The sequence below is a fragment of the Nomascus leucogenys genome, chromosome 2 (assembly GCF_006542625.1).
Source record: "Nomascus leucogenys isolate Asia chromosome 2, Asia_NLE_v1, whole genome shotgun sequence".
NCBI lineage: Eukaryota > Metazoa > Chordata > Mammalia > Primates > Hylobatidae > Nomascus > Nomascus leucogenys.
In genome coordinates this window covers 40,783,438-40,804,077 of record NC_044382.1, presented here as the reverse complement: position 1 = coordinate 40,804,077, position 20,640 = coordinate 40,783,438, and the positions used below count along the sequence as shown (strand labels likewise).

Here is a 20,640-nt window from a genome sequence, read left to right as displayed (position 1 = left end):
ATGCCACCACACCTAACAGATGGATTTTTTTTTTTTTTTTCTGAGACAGGGTCTCACTTGGTCACCCAGGCTGGAGTGCTGGAGTGCAGTAGTGTAATCATAGCTCAGTGTGGCCTTGAACTCCGGGGCTCAAGCAGTTCTGCTTCAGACTCCTGAGTAACAAGGACTATAGGCACGTGCTGCCATGCCCAGCTAATTTTTGAAAAGTTATGGATTTTTGAAAAATTATCTCATAGCACCTAGTCCAGTGGTGTTGCCCACCATATGCATTAAAAAGTAAAAACTACGTTAAATCTTAATTAAATCGTAATCCTTTAATCCTTAATGCATTGTCTTGCTTTAAAATTACTATAATACTTATGAATTTACTACTACTTTTTTAAAAACTACTACTTTTGTTTTGGTTTTTTGTTTGCTTTTGGTTTTGTTTTTGTTTTGAGACAAGGTCTGGCTCTTTTGCCTGGGCTGGAGTGCAGTGGCATGATCACAGCTCACTGCAGCTCAACCTCCCGGGCCCAAACAATCCTCCTACCTCAGTCTCCTGAGTAGGTGGGACTACAGGCACATGCCACCATGTTTGGCTAGTTTTTGTATTTTTTGTAGAGATGGGGTTTCACCACATTGCCCAGGCTGGTCTCGAACTCTTGGGCTCAAGGGATCCGCCTACCTCGGCCTCCCAAAGTGTTGGGATTACAGGCATGAGCCAGCACACCTGGCCAAAAAACTACTACTTTTGAACCAAAGATCAATTTAAATTCTTAGAATACTTCTCAGTTGGGCTTTCTCATTTCACCATTATTCTTTTTATGTGTAACAGATGGAGATATGCTACTTCTAATACCAACTCCCCTTGGCACTGGGGATTTCTTGGTGTTTACCGAAATGGGGGATACATTTTCACTTTATCAAAATCGAAATCTGAAACCAAAAACAAGTTCACTGACCTTCGACTGAACAGCTGGATCACAAGAGGGACTAGAGTTATTTTTATTGATTTTTCCTTATATAATGCTAATGTAAATCTATTTTGTATTATCAGGTGAGTGACTCAAAACTTCTTTTCATAGACAGTGGTCAATGGCCTGCAAAACTTCTTTATTAGTACAGTTGACCCTTGAACCACATGAGTTTGAACTGCACAGGTCCACTTAGATATGGACTTTTTCAGTAAATATATTGGAAAATTCTTTGGACCTTTGTGACAATTTGAAAAAACTCCCAGACAAACCATGTAGCCTAGAAATACTGAAAAAAAAATTAAGAAAAAGTTAGGCATGTCATGAATGCATAAAATACCTGTAGATACTCATCTATTTTATTGTTTACTATCACAAAGTATACACAAATCTATTATAAGAAGTTAAAATTTGCCAAAACTTATGCACATAAACATATGGCACCATTTGCAGTCAAGAAAAATGTAAACAAAAGATGTAGCACTGTATCATAACTGCATAAAATTAGAGTACGCACTGTACTAGTGTAAGAATTTTGTAGCCATCTCCTTTTGCTATTGCAGTGAACCCTAGTGTTATGAGTATCCATTTAAAGTGCCGTGTGATGCTCACCATCTTCACATAAGCAGTTTGTCTCTCCAGTAAATTGTGTATCTCAGTAAAAAAGTGATCTCTCATAGTTCTCGTGTGTTTTTTTATCATATTTAGTGCAATACCATGAACCTTTAACAACACCATGGGACCCATACAAAGTGCCACTAGTGATACTGGGGGTGCTCCCACAAAGTAGAAAAATATCATGACATTACAAGAGAAAGTTGAATTACTTGATATGTATCATAAATTGATGTCTGCAGCTGCAGTTGCCCACGATTTCAAGATAAATGAATCCAGAGACTAAGGATCATTGCCCTGGAAACAGGGGGAAGGAAAGGAAATTCATGAAGCCATCACTGCAGCTATGCCAGCAGGTGTGAAAACCTTGCACTTTTTGCAAAATACCTTTTTATCTCATTGTAAATGCAGCTTCTGTGGGAATGCAGGATTGCTATAAGAAAGGCATACCTTTAGATTCTAATATGATCTAAAAAAAGCAAAGTCAGCCAGGCATGGTGGCTCACGCCTGTAATCCCAGCACTTTGGGAGGCCGAGGTGGGAGAATCACCTGAGGTCAGGAGTTTGAGATCAGCCTGACCAACATGGAGAAACCCCATCTCTACTAAAAATACAAAATTAGCCGGGCGTGGTGGCACAGCCTGTAATCCCAGCTACTCAGGAGGCTGAGCTGGGAGAATCGCTTGAACCTGGGAGGCGGAGGTTGTGGTGAGCTGAGATCGCGCCATTGCACTTCAGCCTGGGCAACAAGAGCAAAACTCCGTCTCGAAAAAAGAAAAGTCATCATGTGGCAACTGGTAAAAGGAAAGTGAAGGATCTAAAGTTGGGGAATTTAATGCCAGCAAAGGTTGGTTTGATACTTTTAGAAAGAGGTTTCACTTTCAAAAATGTCAAGATAGCGGAAGTAGCTTTTGCCAACCAAGTGGCAGCAAACAATATAGCAGACGTCATTATGAAAATCATTGAGGAGAAAGGATATCTGCCTGAAGAGGCTTTTAATACAGACAATAGTGCCCTATTCTGCAAAAAAAATGCCACAAAGAATATTTATTAATAAGGAAGAGAAACAAGCACAAGGATTTAAGGCAGGAAGGAATAGGCTTACTCTACTGTTTTGTGCAAATGAAGTCAGGTTTATTATCAGGACTACCCTATCTATAAAATTGCTAACCCCCCTAACCTTGAAGGGAAAAGATAAACAACAGCTTCCAGTCTTTTGGTTGTACAACAAGAAGGCCTGGACAATGAGCACTCTTTTTCTAGAATGGTTCTATTGATGCTTTTTCCGGTGGTTTACTTATCCCCAAACACAACATCTCTAATTCAGCCTCTAGATCAGGGGATCATGAGGACTTTTAAGGCTCAGAACACACAGTACTCTTTAGAAAGGATTGTTGACACTGTGGAAGAGAACCCCAACAGACAGAACATCATGAAAGTGTGGAAGGATTGCATTACTGAAGATGCCATCATTGTTATTAAAAACCATGAAGCCATCAAACCTGAAACAATAAATACCCGCTGGAGAAAACTGTTCAGATGTGCATGATTTCACAGGATTTATGACAGTCAATCAAAGAAATCATGAAAGAGATGTGGATATGGGAAAAAAAAAAAAAAGTGGGAAGGTGAAGGGTTTCAGGATACTGATCTTGGAGAAATCAAGAGCTAATGGACACCACACCAGAGGAATTAACCTTCCAGATCAGTGCCAGATGATGAGAAGGAAAACATAGAAACAGAACAGAAAACAAATGGACATGAGACATCTGGAGAAGGGTTCCGATTATTCAAAACTGCTTTTGACTTATTTTGTGACATGGACCCTTCAATGATATAGACACAGAAACTAAAGCAAAGGGTTGAAGCAAAGGTACTGTGTAAAACATTTTTAGAAAAATGAAAAAAAAAGTCAGAGAAAAATTACTATGTGAAATCTGTAAAGTTTCACTGAATGCACTCGCCTTTCCTGCCTCCCTTTCTACCTCCTCCATCTCTTCCGCTCTGCCACCCCTGAGACAGCAGGACCCTCCCTTTCTCTTCCCCCCCTCCTCCTCAGCCTACTCAGTATGAAGGCGACTAGGATAAAGACCATTATGAAGACCCACTTAGTGAATAGTAAATATATTTTCTCTTCCTTATGATTTTTTTTTAGTCTGAGTCTCACTCTGTCGCCCAGGCTGGAGTGCAGTGAGCTTGGCCTGGCATAAATCAATTAGCATGGTCCATGTTAGGGAGGTGACCTAAGTTAACCCAATTAGATTAACGAGAATAATTTTTTTTTTCTCTTTGGTTCGTGCTATCTCTTTACTGACATCAATGACATATAATCACAGTTGCTGCTTGTACACAAACATCTTGGGGAAGCGTAAGATACTAAGCTAACACAAAGGAGGGCAAAACTGAAGCCATCTCAAAGAAATGGAGCTAGATCTGTGAACTTACCGCAAATGGTGTCTGCCGTATCTCTGAAACTGCTGCTATGTGACAGAAATAAATTTCTTTATTGTTTAAACCAATTTAAGTTGGGGTTTTTGGTTACAACCAAAAGCCTCCTAAATGATTCAGAGGTAAAGAGCTGAGGCCCAAGTTAGGTCTTGTATCTAGCTTTTCCTAGGTAACAAACCACCTCCAAGTGTAGTGGCTTACAATAAATATTTCTCATGTGTTTTCAGAGTTCAGTTGATCCAGCTGGGCTTGATCAACCATTGGCTTGGCAAAAAAGCCAACCATTTTTGCAGTGATAGGATTTCCAAGTCCCCTACCCTACTCTTCTCATTTTCATGCCAGAGGAAAATAGAAGTATGAGGAGAGATGTAGGTGCTTATTTACATGAAGAAAGATTTCCTGAAGCCCTTTAGCTTCTGTCACTAAACATGCTAGAGAACTGAAGTCCAAAAAGGGGGAGGAAAAAAAAAAGGGAATCAGGAGGGTGAGCAAAGTGCTTAAAATGGAACAATTGTCCATAAAATGAACAACCTCCATGAAATAAATTTCTGTAACATTTGGTCATTTTATAAATTTTTTTCCGGGTAGGGGGGCTGAAACCATCAGGCTTCTGGCTGCAATGGTAAATTATGGAGGAGAGTAAATCCCTACTGGTTCGTCTCTTCTACAGTTCACAGCCAGAAATTAATTTTAAAAGATCCAACCCAACCCCCTACCCAAAGAATCGGACTCACTCCTGCCCTTTGAACCTTCTGAAGGCTGAGGAGGAAGACCTCTGTGGCCCCAGGTCAGGCGCTGCAGCCTCTGAAGGGGAGGGCAAGAGCCTCTGAATGACCAGATTAAGTGTGAATGGAAGAAGAACCTGTGATTAAGTTTTCTAAATCGTTGGTTCTCTTAAGAGGGAACAATCTCCTATTTAAGAAAAAAAAAAAAAAAAAGCAGAAACATAGTGTGGCTCTGTAACTGCCCTCCAAAAAGAATCCTGCTCTTCAAATCTGGGAGAGTGGATTTTCACATACTCTAACAAGTTTAGCTGATTTTCCAGAAGGAGAAAAAAATAACACTGCCATACCTCTCAAGATTACTATTTAGACAGTTCAGGTTGACATGGAACATGTTTTAACTACCAATCTTTCTAGGACAAACTCAGAAACTTATCCAAGCCATGACACAGAAAAGAAACTAGTCTTTCCCTTAATTCATTTAGCCTTGTCTTCAACCAAAACTTCTTTACACTATTAGCAGTTGAAGAGGTCCCAAAGAGCAAGTTCTAATGTACAAACTCATTTCAAGTTTCTGCTTGCATCATATTTGTTAACATCCCGTTGGCCAAAGAAATTCATACGGTTGAGTCCAGCATCAAGGGCTGGGGCAGTACACCCTCTCCTGGGTGACAGGCCAGGCAAAAAGATGTGAAGAACTATAGCTATTTTTGCAATATACCACAGGCTCTAACATTTCTGGGATGCTGGCTGCTATTACACATTGAAATTTAAATTGTTCATTCTTGAGACAAAAATTGGTAACTTAATAAAGAAGCCATTCTGAAAGGAAACCAACAGATTTTAATGATCTGATTAGAGGAGGAAATTATTGAGACTAAATGATAGCTCTTTGTAGCTGCAGAAAGACAAGAAATGAGACTACATATTCTTAAACATATAAAACTAACATATTGTATGTAATCTACATGTTCCTAAATAAATTTTGAAATAATAAAACAATGTGATGTTACTTTTTCATATTGACAGTAAACTACATTTTTTATTTTTTTATTTTTAATTTAATTTTATTTTTGAGATGGAGTCTAGCTCTGTTGCCCAGGCTGGAGTACAGTGGCATGATCTCAGCTCACTGCAACCTCTGCCTCCTGGGTTCAAGTGATTCTACTGCCTCAACCTCCTGAGTAGCTGGGATTACAGGCGTGTACCACCACACCCAGCTAATTTTTGTATTTTTAGTAGAGACAGGGTTTCGCCATGTTGGCCAGGCTGGTTTCGAACTCCTGACCTCAGGCGATCCACCCGCCTCGGCCTCCCAAAGTGCTGGGATTACAGACATGAGCCACCCCACCGAGCCTATGTTGTATTTATTTTAAACCTTATGATTTTAATCTCAGCACAAGCATGAACAAATTAAAAACCCTAATAAGGGTTTATACCTCCTTCATTGGTGGATTCAGATGTGAGGGCTTCGGATGTTTTTTAAATTCAATATATAGTTGATCTTCAAACAACATGGGAGTCAGAATCAAGCACTAGCAAAGGATTTGCTCTAGAATCAAACACTTAGCAAAGGATTACCATGATTGGATCTGCCTGGGGATTTAATCAGCTTCCCCTAAGTGATCTGGGGATGGGCAAAAGACTGAATTCAATTAAGATTCTGTTAGAAAAAATGGGATAATGACTGCTAGAGAGGCAAACAACAGTGTCTACTAGACACCATGTAATACTATGCCATAAAAAGAATGAGATCATATCCTTTGCAGGGACATGGATGGAGCTGGAGGCCATCATCCTTAGCAAACTAACACAGGAACAGAAAACCAAATACTGCATGTTCTCCTAAGTGGGAACTAAATAATGAGAACATATGGACAGAAAAGGGGGAACAACAGACACTGGGGCCTACTTGATGGAGGAGGGTGGGAAGGAAGAGGTTCAGAAAAAAAATTGTCAGGAAGTGTGCTTAGTACCCAGGTGAAAAAATAATCTGTACACCAAACCCCCAAGTCACAAGTTTACCTATATAACAAACCTGCACATGCACCCCTGAACCTAAAGTAAAAGTTAAAAAAAATTTACGTGAAATCAGTGAGCCACTTTTCTCTCATAAGTCTTACACTTTTTCCTGAATGGAATATGGAATTGGAGTTTAGGGGATTTTGCTCCCTGTGCAACAGGGAGAGTGAAACACACCATGGCCTTTAAAATATGTAAAAATGAATAAAACAAACAAACTGCCTTAAGCAGCCAATGGATATTATACCTTTTATTTTAAAGTTCCTCTCAGAAAATCAGAGCTTTTTACCAACTTCATTTACCCTTCCCAACAGTCCTGATCAGGATAAAGTAAAGAGTACAAATTATTTTTATGTCCTAAACAAGAATGGAAGCATTGAGGTAACTGGCTTTAAGTCATATGAAGAAGCCCTTGTAAAATCAGATTAAGTCCAAATTTCCTCTCTGAAAGTTTTACGCTTATTCTGTTACCTTTTAAAATGTTATTTTTTAGAAACTTCAGCAGACTTTGAAACTGTTAACTGGCATATCTAATCAATAGTTGTGTAGATGCATATTACTTATACCTTATCCGTTTATTTTCATTTTTGTACAATTATCAGGCAAACTAAACAGAATATTAATTTTTCCTTTTTGATTAGTCTATACTTCAGATCATAATATTGAGTTTCCTTCACTTCACTTACTGCCTAGTATGTGTAAGATGTAAGTTTTATTTGTTAACTGAGGTTTTGTTTTTGTTGTTTTGGGAGCATCTTATAAGAGTACCAACATTTGCTAATATCTTTAGTAGGAATAATTAAATTGTAATATTGTGATAGAAATGCTGGTTCCTTAAATTACCACGAATTCATAATTATCAGAAGTTGTGGAGAACACCAGACATACAGTGAACCTCAAAATCTTTTTATATGTAGTGTTGAATTTAATTTTTATAATTCTGTTTGCATATAGATCTTTGTATCCAGCATCCAACAGAAAACATTTGCTTTAGTAGAATATGTGACCTTGACATTTAGAAGCAAGAAGCATTTCTGATAATCTAAAGAGGGAGAATGTATGTTCTCCCTCTGAAGTATTCAAAAATTATGTATATTGGGGAAGAGTTCTAACAAGTATAGCATTTTCTTGAACATATCATTCTCCTATGGACATAAGTTATATTCCCAGTTATGAACAAGCAAGCTGAACACAAAATAGAATGAATGTCTGAAAAAAAATCACAACTTGCTTTCTCATTTACATTGGTCTTTGACCACTGTGAATATTCAGGTATAGAAAAAGTGGAGCCACTATGAAATAGGTAAATCTAGAAGATGTTTAAATTGAACCCATTTCCCCAAGGAAAAATGCTTTATTAAAAAAACTGATTATCATTAAAGCATACATAATCATTGATTGAAAATTTCACATGAAGTACTGAAATATAAATGCTTGAAATGAACAGTTGTTTTCACAAACCTGATTTTACAGATTGGTGGCAGAATTCCCTGCAACTGGAGGAATACTTACTTCATGGCAGTTTTACTCTGTGAAGCTCCTCAGATATGTTAGCTACTATGATTATTTTATTGCTTCCTGTGAAATCACATTCTGTATTTTTCTTTTTGTCTTCACAACACAAGAAGTCAAAAAAATAAAAGAATTTAAGTCTGCCTATTTCAAAAGTATTTGGAACTGGCTAGAATTGCTACTTTTGCTGGTGAGTATATATTCATGTGTATGGTTGAAGGGATCACATCTGAACCTACCAGTGAAGGAGATGTAAAAAGACAGAATCTTCTGTTCATCCAGGACTTATTTTGAAAGCTACAAGTATCAAACATAAAATGAACTGGGAATAGTACTACTAATGGTGTGCCTCCAAAAGGGAGAGATCTATTTTTTTCTGATTTGGTCCTTGGGAGGGTCAGCGTAAACCTACAGGGAAAGGTGATTCCAGAAATATTATGCTTTAATGTGCACAGTAGGTCTCCCTACCCCTACTCAAAAAATGTATTACTTACAGGGCCTTGAGTTTCACCAGTCACGGGTCTTTGGGGGCAAGGTTGTTTAAAATAATCTAGGTTGCCTAAATCTGTTTTCCTCCTCATAATAAATCTTGAAAAAATAGACAAAAGACAAGGCTAAGCAGAATACTGACAGGGGTGAGCAGCCAGAGGGGACCTTATGGGTCCAGAGGGCACCAGTTTTGGGGAAATAATCCCTGAAAGAAACACCAAAGACCACCAGTTCTAGTCAATGAAATGTACTGAAATAAACAGAGATTTAGACAGGCTGAGACAAATATTAAGAGCTTGGTCTTAGGAACAAAGAACCAATGTTCCTGGCTTATACAATCTGATCTTTCACCCTTATTGGCCCTTAATTATAGCGAATCAAGTATTTAAGCCTTGTTTCCCAAAACCAGATTGAAGGTTTCTGAGAGTCAGAAAGCATGCCACCTACCTCTCTGGTAACTCCACTAATATCTTACAAAGGACATAACATTAAAAGTTTATCTGAGCGTTTCAGGCAAGAAAAGTCAAAGGAAAATTTTCATGTCAGTTATAAAGCTCTGATAGCTAAAACAGCCTGGTTCTGAAATATTCTTTTAAAGGGTTGTTAAAAGGTTCCAGAAGATTTTATTTTTTGTAATTGTAAATTGTTTCTTGTAGTGTTACACGGTAGAAAATGTTTAGCTTTTAAGTATTATGTAGAGCAAAAATCCTTACGGCCTCAGAGTTACATAATCATTTTATACATTTGTGCTTTATGACTCAAAGAAACAAAGATTTAGATAGGTTAGGATGGCCAAGCAATTAATGTTTTTCAACTTTATAATAATTAGTGCTACCTTAAACTTGTATAAGTTGAGGGTAATTTCCATTTATGTAAAAGCATATGTCCTATCTTTCCTTCCCTCTTTGTTAAACTTTTGATGAACTTTTTTTGTGTTTCCTCATAGGCTGTAAGATATTTAGAGGTAGAGATATTCTCTAATTTAACCCTTCTTATTTTCCCATTTAGTTGTGTTTTGTGGCTGTTTCCTTCAACACATACTGTAATGTACAAATTTTTCTCTTACTTGGACAGCTGTTGAAAAGTACTGAAAAATATTCAGATTTCTATTTTCTTGCATGCTGGCACATTTATTACAATAATATAATTGCAATTACCATCTTTTTTGCATGGATAAAGGTATTTATATTTTATTATATTACATAATACAAACTGTAATAGCATAATGAAAAATTAAACTAAAAAGTCATGGGGAAAAAAGATTTTTTCAACTATTAAGTAATTTTAAAAGTAGTTTGGGCCAGCACATTGGCTCACACCTGTACTCCTAGCACTTGGGAAGGCCAAGGCAGGTAGATTCTTGGCCCCAGGAGTTCGAGACCAGCCTGGGAAATCCTATCTCTACAAAAAATAGCAAAAAATATTAACTGGGCATGGTGGTGCACGCCTGTAGTCCCAGCTACTCTGGAGGCTGAGGTGGGAGGATCCTTGAGCCCGTGAAGTGGAGGTTACAGTGAGCTGTAATCCCCCACTGCACTCCAGCCTGGATGACAGAAAAAAAAGAAGTTGGCCAGGCACGGTGGCTCACGCCTGTAATCCCAGCACTTTGGGAGGCCGAGGTGGGCGGATCACCTGAGCTCAGGAGATTGAGACCAGCCTGGCCAACATGGTGAAATCCTGTCTCTACTAAAAATACAAAAAATATTAGCTGGGCATGGTGGCACGTGCCTGTAATCCCAGCTACTAGGGAGGCTGAGGCAGGAGAATCGCTTGAACCTAGGGGGCGGAGGTTGCAGTGAGCCGAGATCGTGCCACAGCACTCCAGTCTAGGTGACAGAGTGAGACTCCATCTCAAAAAAAAAAAAACAAAAAAAAACAAAAAGAAGTTGGCCTTGTAATGATTGCTGGGAAATCCTCAAACACCCATGATTATCATTAAATATTTCCTTTAATTCGAAGCAGAATTCTTCTGAAATTAATTTATTCTAAGTAATTTCATCTTTGATATTCTGTTTCAATTAACTTTGTTCTTTTTCAGATATTCAAATTCATAAGCTTTAACAAGACAATGTCTCAGCTGTCATCAACCTTGTCCCGTTGTATTAAAGACATAGTAGGATTTGCCATCATGTTTTTTATAATATTCTTTGCTTATGCCCAGTTAGGATTTCTTGTTTTTGGATCACAAGTTGATGACTTTTCCACTTTGCAGAATTCCATGTAAGCTCTTAGCATAGATGTAATTATATATTCTATATTTTCTTACAAAAGAAAATGGAAAGGTCTAACCTTCTATGATAAGTAGTAATATAAGCTTTAATATATTTAAACTTAGTTTGATTTTTTTTTTTTTTTGGAGACAGGGTCTCATAGCTCACTGCAGCCTCAAACTTCTGGACTCAAGCTATCCTCAGCCTCCCAAGTAGCTAGGACTACAGGTGTGCACCACCACGCCTGGTTGATTACATTTTTATTATTTTTTTGTAGAGAAGGGGGTCTCACCATGTTGGCCAGGGTGGTTTTAAACTTCTGAGTTCAAGTGAACCTCCTGCCTTGGCCTCCCAAAATGCTGGGATTACAGGCATGAGCCACCAGCCTGGCTGATATTTTCACTGATGGCTAAATATCTGCCACATTCAAATTAGGGTTTGGCATTAAAGGAGCCAAATGGGTGATGGTGTCCATTTTTAAGGTGTTACTAGGTCAAGTTAGAAAAATAATTTTTCATTTTTCATTGGAAGTGATAATTTTACCTAAGATAATGGAAATTGTCCCCCATGTCTCTATTCTCTGGGCAAAAGAAATCTTTTTTTTTTTTTTTTTTTGAGACAGGGTTTCCACTCTGTCACCCAGGCTGGAGTACAATGGCATTATCACAGCTCATTGCATCCTAAAACTCCTGGGCTCAAGCAATCCTCCCACCTCAGCCTCCCGAGTAGCTGAGTGTGCCACCACACCAGCCAATTTTTGTATTTTTTGTAGAGATAAGGTTTAGCCATGTTGCCCAGGCTGGTCTTGAACTCCTGAGTTCAAGTGATCCTCCTGCCTCAGCCTCTCAAAAGTGCTGGGATTACAGATGTGAGCCACCACACCCAGCCAAAAGAAATCTTAAGTGTTTTCTTTAGAGGGCTCCATCTTAATATTTTTATTGATATTGACCTGAACGTCCTTTGCTAATCTGCCAAACATGTATTTTTAAAATAGCTTTAGGCTGGGCGCCATGGCACCTATAATCCCAGCATTAGGGAGGCCAAGATGGGAGAATCACTGAGGCCAGGAGTTCAAGACCAACCTGGGCAACATAGCAAGACTCTGTTTCTACAAAAAAACAAAAAACAACTAGCTGGATGTGGTGGCATATGCTTGTATTCCTAACTACTCAGGACACTGAGGCAGGAGGATCACTTGAGCCTGGAAGTTTGAGGTTACAGTGAGCTATGATCACGCCACTGCTCTCCAGCATGGGCAACAGAGTGAAACCCCATCTCTAAAACAATAATAATAATAATAATAATAATAATAATAATAATAAACTTGGTAATAATTGGCATTGAATACAGATGTAATAATTTACAGAGCCTAGGAAATTTGTCTTACTGTGAGTAGTGAAGAGGAAAGGAAAGTATAAAGCACAGAACAGGCAGAGAACCTTGAAATAGGTTAATGAGAGGACGTCTGTTTTTGGTAATGATATGTTAGGTTATTTAGATCAATCTCCTCTTGAGGACAATTTTAAAAGCTGGATGGGCCAGGCGCGGTGGCCAGCACTTTGGGAGGCCGAGGCGGGTGGATCACCTGAGGTCAGAAGTTCAAGACCAGCCTGGCCAACATGGTGAAACCCCATCTCTACTAAAAAAAAAAAATACAAAAAGATTAGCTGGGTGTAGTGGTCTATGCCTGTAATCCCAGCTACTCAGGAGGCTGAGGCAGGAGAATCCTTTAACCTGAGAGGCGGAGGTTGCAGTGAGCCAAGATCGCGCCACTACACTCCAGCCTGGGTGACAGAATGAGACTCTGTCTCAAAAAAAAAAAAACCTGGATGACATAGAAAACAATGAAGAATTAATAAGAAAGTGAGTAATAACTGGGCCAAAGTCAGAAGGCCACAACCCAGAGAAGTAAGCCCAGCACCCAAAGCTATTTGCCCTGAAGGCATTTTTAAGCCCTTTTTTCAATATTTTTATGGTGATAAAATATATATAACATAAAATTTACCATTTAAACCACTTCTAAGTGTACAGTTCAGTGATATTAAGTACATTCATATTGTGCAACCATCACCACTATCTCCAAATCTCTTCATCTTGGAAAACAAAAACTCTACACCAATTAAAGAATAACTCCCTATTTTCCCCTTCCCTGGCCCCTGTCAGCCACCATTTTACTTTTTGTCTCTATGATTTTGATTACTCTGGGTGCGATCTGTAAGTGGAATCATATATTATTTGTCTTTTTGTGACTGGATTACTTCACTTAGCACAAATGCCCTTAAGTTTCATCCATGTTGTAGCATGTAGTCAGAATTTCCTTCCTTAAAAAGGCTGAATAATATTCCCTTATATGTATATTCCACATTTTGCCTATTCATCCATCTGCCAATATACACTTGGGTTGGTTTCACATTTTAGCTATTGTGAATAACAGTGCTGTGAACATGGATGTAAAAATATCTCTTCAAGCCCCTCCTTTCAGTTGCTTTGGTTATATACCCAGAAGTAGAATTGCTGGATCATATGATCTATTTCCCCCTCCAGACTTATTAAGGTATAATTAAAATTATATATATTTAAGCTATATGGTCTGATGTTTTGATACCTGTATACACTGTGAAATGATTAAATCAGGCTGCTTAACATATCCATCACCTCTCATATTTATCATTTTTTGTGGCAAGAACATTTAAGATCTACTTCCTTAGCAATTTTCAAGTATACATTATTAACTATAGTCACCATGCTATACAGTAGATCTCCAGAACTTATTCTGTCTAACTGAAATTTTACACCCACTGACATACGTCTCTCAATTCCCCTTGAACTCCACCTCGCCAACCCTTGGCAATTACCGTTCTACCCTCTGCTTCTATGACTTCAACTTTTTCAGACTCCACATATAAGTGAGATCATGCAATATTTGTCCTTCTGTGCCTTGCTTATGTCACTTAATATGATGGTCCTCCAATTTCATCCTTGTTGCAAATGACAGTATTTCCTCCTTTTCAAAGATTGAATAGTGTTCCATTGTTTATATATGCCACATTTTCTTTATCCATTTAACCATTAATAGACATGTAGGTTGATTCCATATCTCAGCTATTGTAAACAATGCTGCAGTGACATGGGAGGGCAGATATTTCTTTCACATACTGATTTTATTTCCTGTAGATACATATACCAAGAAGTGGATTGCTGGATCACGTGTTAGTCCTATTTTTAATTCTCTGAGGAATATCAATACTGTTTGGCATAGTGGCTATACCATTTTACATTTCCACCAACAGTGTATGAAGTTTTCTTTTTGTCTCCATCCTTGATAACACTTTTTATCTTTTTGATAAGAGCCATTCTAACAGGTGTGAGGTGATATCTCATTTTGTTTTGGTTTGGTTTTTTTGAGATGGAGTTTCGCTCTTGTTGCCCAGGCTGGAGTGCAGTGGCATGATCTCAGCTCACTGTAACCTCCTCTTCCTGGGTTCAAGTGATGCTCCCACATCAGCCTCCTGAGTAGCTGGCATTACAGGCATGTACCACCACACCTGGGTAACTTTTGTATTTTTAGTAGAGATGGGGTTTCACCATGTTAGCCAGGCTGATCTCGAACTCCTGATCTCCAGTGATCCACCTGCCTCTGTTTCCCAAAGTGCTGGGATTACAGGTGTGAGCCACCGTGCCTGGCCTAATTTGCATTTTCCTGATGATTAGTGATGTTGACCATTTTTTTTATATATCTATTGGCCATTTGTATGTCTTCTTTTGAGAAATGTCTATTCAGGTCCTTTGTCCATTTTTAAATTGGATTATTTGTCTTCTTTCGTTTTTTTTGAGATGAAGTTTTGCTCTTGTTGCCCAGGCTGGAGCGCAATGGTGCGATCTCAGCTCACCACAACCTCCACCTCCCAGGTTCAAGTGATTCTCCTGGCTCAGCCTCCCAAGTAGCTGGGATTACAGGTATGCACCACCATGCCTGGCTAGTTTTGTATTTTTAGTAGAGACGGGGTTTCTCCATGTTGGTCAGGCTGGTCTCGAACTCCTGGCCTTCATTTTTGTGTTTTTTTAGTGGAGATGGGGTTTCACCATGTTGGCCAGGCTGGTCTGGAACTCCTGACCTCAGGTGATCCACCTGCCTCAACCTCCCAAAGTGCTGGGATTAAAGGCGTGAGCCACCGTGCCCAGCCTTCTTTTTTCTTTTCTTTTTTTTTTTTGAGACAGTCTCACTCTGTTGCCCAAGGTGGAGTGCAGTGGCACGATCTCAGCTCACTGCAGCCTCAACTTCCCAGGTTCAAGCAATCCTCCCACCTCAGCCTCCTGAGTAGCTAGACTATAGGCACATGCACCACCACGCCTAATTTTTGTATTTTTTTGTAGAGACAGGGTTTTACCATGTTGCTCAGGCTGGTCTCAAACTCTTGGGTTCAAGTGATCTGCCCACCTTGGCCTCCCAAAATGCTGGGAATACAGGCATGTGCCACCATGTTCAGCTGGATTATTTGTTTTCTTGCTATTGAATTGTTTGACTTCTTTATATATTTTGGATATTAAGCCCTTACCAGATGTATGGTTTGTAAAAATCTCCCATTTCATGTTGTCTCTTCACTCTGTTGTTTGCTGTGCCGAAGAAGCTTTTTAGTTTGATGCGATCCTATTTGTCTATTTTTGCTTTTGTTACCTGTACTTTTGAGGTCATGTCTTAAAAAATATTGCCCAGACCAATGTCAAAAAGTTTTTTTCACCTATATTTTCTTCTAGTAGTTTTAAAGTTTCAAATATTATGGTTAAGACTTTAATCCATTTTGGTTGATTTTTGTACATGGTGTGAGATTGCGGTTGAATTTCATTCTTCTGCATGTGGATATCAAGTTTTTCCAATACTATCTATTGAAGAGACTCTCCTTTCCCTATTGTGTGTTCTTGGTACCTTTGTTGAAGATCAGTTGACCATAAGTGCATGGATTTACTTCTGGACTCTCTATTCTGTTCCATTGGTCTATGTGTTTGTTTCTATGCCAGCAGCATGCTGTTTTGATTACTATAGCTTTCTAATATACTTTGAAATCAGGTAGTGTGATGCGTCCCACTTTATTCTTTATGTTCAAGATTGCTTTGGCTATTCAGGGTATTTTGTGGTTCCATATAAGTTTTGGATTTTTTTTTTAGAGAGGGAGTCTTGCTCTGTCATTCAGGCTGGAGTACAGTGGTATGATCATAGCACACTATGGCTTTGAACCCCTTGGCTCAAGGGATTCTCCCTCCTCAGCCTCCTGAGTAGCTGGGACTACAGGTGCATGCCACCACACCCAGCTGATTTTTAAAAATTTTTTGAAGAGACAGGATCTCATTTTGTTGCCCAGGCTGGTCTTGAACTCCTAGCCTCAAGCAATCTCCAACCTTGGCCTCCCAAAGTGCTGGGATACAGCTGTGAGTCACTATGCCCAGCCATGGCTAATTTTTTTTTTTTTTTTTTTTGAGACCGAGTCTCGCTCTGTCGCCCAGGCTCTGAAATGCAATGGTGCCATCTCAGCTCACTGCAACCTCCACCTCCCAGGTTCAAGTGATTCTCCTGCCTCAGCCTCCCGAGTAGCTGGGACTATAGGCACATGCCACCACACCCGGCTAATTTTTGTATTTTTAGTAGAGATGGGGTTTTGGCCATGGCTAATTTTTTAAATGTATTTTTTATTTTTATTTTTAGAAACTAGGTCTCACTATGTTGTTCAGGCTGGTTTCGAACTCCTGGCCTCAAGCAATCCTCTCGCCTCAGCCTCTCAAGTAGCTGGGATTAAAGGCATGAGGCACTGTGCCCAGCTCTTCTTTCTTTTTTCTTTCCCTTTTTTTTTTTTTTTTTTTTTCTGATGAGGTCTTGCTCTGTCACTCAGGCTGGAGTGCAGTGGTGTGATCCTGACTCACTGCAGCCTCCACCTCCCAGGTTTGAGCAATCCTACCACCTCATTTTCCCAAGTAGCAGAGATTACAGGTATGCACCACCACACTTGGCTTTTTTTTTTTTTTTTTTTTTTTTTTTTGATAGAGACAAGGTTTCGCCATGTTGCCAGGCTGGTCACGAACTCCTGGGTTCAAGAGACTCATCCATCTTGGCCTCCCAAAGTGCTGGGATTACAGGCATGAGCCACCAACCCAGCCTGGAATTGCATTCTTGATTTCTTTTTTGAATAGATCATCATTACAGGTTGAGCATTCCAAGTCTGAAAACCACAAATTTGAAATGTTCCAAAATTCAAAAACTTTTTGAGTGCTGATATGACACTAAAAGAAATGCACATTAGACCATTCTGGATTTCAAATTTTCAGCTTTGGAATGCTCAACCAGTAAATATAATGCAAATATTCCAAAATCTAAAAAAAATCCCAAATCGAAACACTTCTGGTTCCAAGCATATCAGATAAGGTATATTCAACTTGTAATGTATAAAAATGCTACTGTGTGTATCTTGCAACTTAATTCATTTATTCTAATAGTTTTTTGGTGGAATCTTTAAGGGTTTCTATAAATAAGGTCATATCATCTGCAAAGAAAGACAATTACTGCTTCCTTTCCAGTGTGGGTGCCTTTATTTCTTTTTCTTGCCTATTGCTCTGGCTAGGACTTTCATTACTGTATTGAATAGAAGTGGCAAGAGAGGGCATTCTTGTCTTGTTCTTGATCTTAGAAGAAAAGCTTTCAACTTTTAACCATTGAGTATGATGTTAGCTGTGGGTCTGAAATATAATGGCCTTTATTATGTTAAGGGACATTCTTTCTATACCTAATTTGTTCATAGTTTTTATCCTGAAAATATGTTGAATATTATCAAATTTTTTTCTGCTTCTATTAAGACAATCATATGGTTTTTAGCCTTCATTTTTTAAATGTGTATCACATTTATTGATTTGTGTATGTTGAATCATCGTTGCATTGTAGGGCTAAATCTCACTTGTTTGTGGTATATGATCCTTTTAATATGCTGTTCAATTTGACTTGCTAGTATTTATTAAGGATTTTTGCATCTATCTTCATTAGGTATATTGGCCTGTAATTTTCTTTTCTTGTACTGTCTTTGTCTGGCTTAGGTTTCAGGGTAATGCTAGCCATGTAAAATGAGTTTGGAAGCATTCCCTTCTCTTCCATTTTTGGAAGAGTTTGAAGATTGGCATTAATTCTTTAAATGTTTGTAGAATTTACCAGTGAAGCCAGATCCTTGACTATTCTTTGTTGGGAGGTTTTTAATTTTTAATTTTTATTTTTATTTATTTTATTTATTTTTATTTTTTATTTGAGATGGAGTCTCACTCTGTCGCCCAGGCTGGAGTGCAGTGGCGCAATCTCAGCTTACTGCAACCTCTGCCTCCCAGATTCAAGCAATTCTCCTGCCTCAGCCTCCTGAGTAGGTGGGATTACAGGCGTGCGCCACCATGCCCAGCTAATTTTTGTATTTTTAGTAGAGACGGGGTTTCACCATGTTAGTCAGGCTGGTCTCGAACTCCTGACCTCGTGATCTGCCCATCTTGGCCTCCCAAAGGGGAGGTTTTTTATTGATGTCACAAAATTACATCTTTGTTCATTGTGTCCAAAAACAAACTGAAAAATTTTAATGCATTAGTCTCTTAAATTATGTAGAAAACAAAAATGAAGTTGCAAACTGTTGTTATAATAATACTAGCTTTTATAATTGCTCATGTATTTACCTTTACTAAGATCTGTATTCCTTCATATGGCTTTATTATCTAGTGTTCTTTCATTTCAACCTGTAGGATTCCTTTTAGAACTTCTTATAGGATAGATCTAGTGATAATAAACTCCTTCAGCTTTTGTTGATCTTGGAATGTCTTCATTTCTCCCTGACCAAATATGTATACATATATTTTTTTTTCTTTTTTCTTTTTTTTAAGAGATGGAAGTCTTTCTATGTTGCCAAGGCTGGTCTCAAACTTCTGGGCTCCAGTGGTCCTCCCACCTTGGCCTCCCAAAGTGCTGAGATCACAGGCATGAGTCATCATGCCCAGCCCATTTCTCCCTCACTTTTTTTTGAAACGGAGTCTCACTCTGTCACCCAGGCTGGAGTGAAGTGGCACAATCTCAGCTCACCACAACCTCTGACTCCCAGGTTCAAGCAAGTCTCCTGCCTCAGTTTCCCAAGTAGCTGGGATTACAGGTGTGCACCATCATACCTGGCTAATTTTTTATATTTTTGGTAGAGATGAGGTTTCATCATGTTGGCCAGGCTGGTCTCAACCACCATGCCTGGCCTCTTCCTCACTTTTGAAGGAAAGTTTTGCCAGATGTAATATTCTTAGTTGCCACTTTTCTTCTTCTCCTTTTTTTTTCTTTTTTTTTTTGTGACAGAGTATTGCACTTTCACTCAGGCTGGAGTACAGTGGTGTGATCTCAACTCACCACAGCCTCAATTTCCAAGGTCCAAGTGATTCTCGTGCCTCAGCCTCCCAAGTAGCTAGAATTACAGATGCACACCACCACACCCAGCTAATTTTTGTATTTTTAGTAGAGGCGGGGTTTTGCCATGTTAACCAGGCTGGTCTTGAATTCCTAACCTTGTGATCCACCACCTCGGCCTCCCAAAGTGCGGGGATTACAGGCATGAGCCACTGAGCCTGGCTGCCACCGTTTTTTTTTCTTTTAGCACTTTGAATATATCAGTGCACTGTCTTGTAGTCTTCAAAGTTTCTGATGAGAAATACGCTGATAATCTTCTTGAGGATTCCTTGTATGTGATGAGCTGTCAAGATTCTCTTTGTCTTTGGCTTTTGAGTTTGACTATAATGTGTTTTGGTGTGGCTGTCTTTGAGTTCATTCTATTGGAGTTCACTGAGCTCCTTGGATGTTTAAATTCATATTGTTCATCAAACTTGGGAAGTTTTTGGCCATCATTTCTTCAAATAATCTCTCTGCACCTTTCTCTTATCCAAAAGGATAAGAATCCTTTGGGAACTTCTGTAATGTGTATGTTGGTCTACTTGATGGTGTCCTTCAGGTCTCTTGGTATCTGTTCACTTTTCTTTTTTTTTTTTTTTTTTTTTGAGATGGGAATCTCTGTCTCACCCAGGCTGGAGTGCAGTGGTGGGATCTTAGCTTACTGCAGACTCCACCTGTTGGGTTCAAGCAATTCTCCTGTCTCAGTCTCCTGAGTAGCTGGGACTTACAGGCGTGTGCCACCACACCCAGCTAATTTTGTATTTTTAGTAGAGTCTGGGTTTCACTATGTTGGCCAGGCTGGTCTGGAACTCCTGCCCTCAGGTGATCCACCTGTCTTGGACTCCTAAAGTGCTGGGATTACAAGCATGAGCCACCCAGCCCTGTTCACTTTTCTTCTTTTTTCTGTTTCTCAGACTCAATAATGTCAATTATCCTATCTTCAAGTTCTTTCATTCTTTTTTTCTGCCTGCTCAAATCTTCCTTTGAATCTCTTTAGTAAATTTCTCATTTTGGTTATTATTTTTCCATCTTAGAATTTTTTGTTTCTTCTTAGGTTTTCTTTTTATTGATACTTCCATTTTGTTCATGTTTTCTTATTTTATCCATGTTTTCCTTTAGTTCTTTCAGCATCTTTAAGACAGTTATTTTAAAGTCTTTGTAGTAGGTCACCATCTGGTCTTTCTCAGAGACAGTATCTACTAGTGTGCGTTTTTCTTGTTTTTGTTTTTTCC

The 20,640-nt window shown here is 38.9% G+C and overlaps 1 protein-coding gene across 4 annotated transcripts in view; it reads left to right on the top strand.

Moving 5' to 3' along the window:
- PKD2L2 (polycystin 2 like 2, transient receptor potential cation channel) overlaps positions 1–20,640 on the top strand; it is a 50,411-nt gene that overhangs the window by 9,191 nt on the left and 20,580 nt on the right. For 2 of the 4 annotated variants that reach the window (XM_030828709.1, XM_003266426.2), the window contains exons 5-8: positions 818–1,039; positions 8,237–8,465; positions 9,773–9,943; positions 10,803–10,984. In XM_030828709.1, coding sequence (XP_030684569.1) covers positions 818–1,039; positions 8,237–8,465; positions 9,773–9,943; positions 10,803–10,984 — 804 coding nt within the window. The remainder of the gene's footprint in view (positions 1–817; positions 1,040–8,236; positions 8,466–9,772; positions 9,944–10,802; positions 10,985–20,640) is intronic. The other 2 variants (XM_030828713.1, XM_030828714.1) reach the window with 2 other exon arrangements.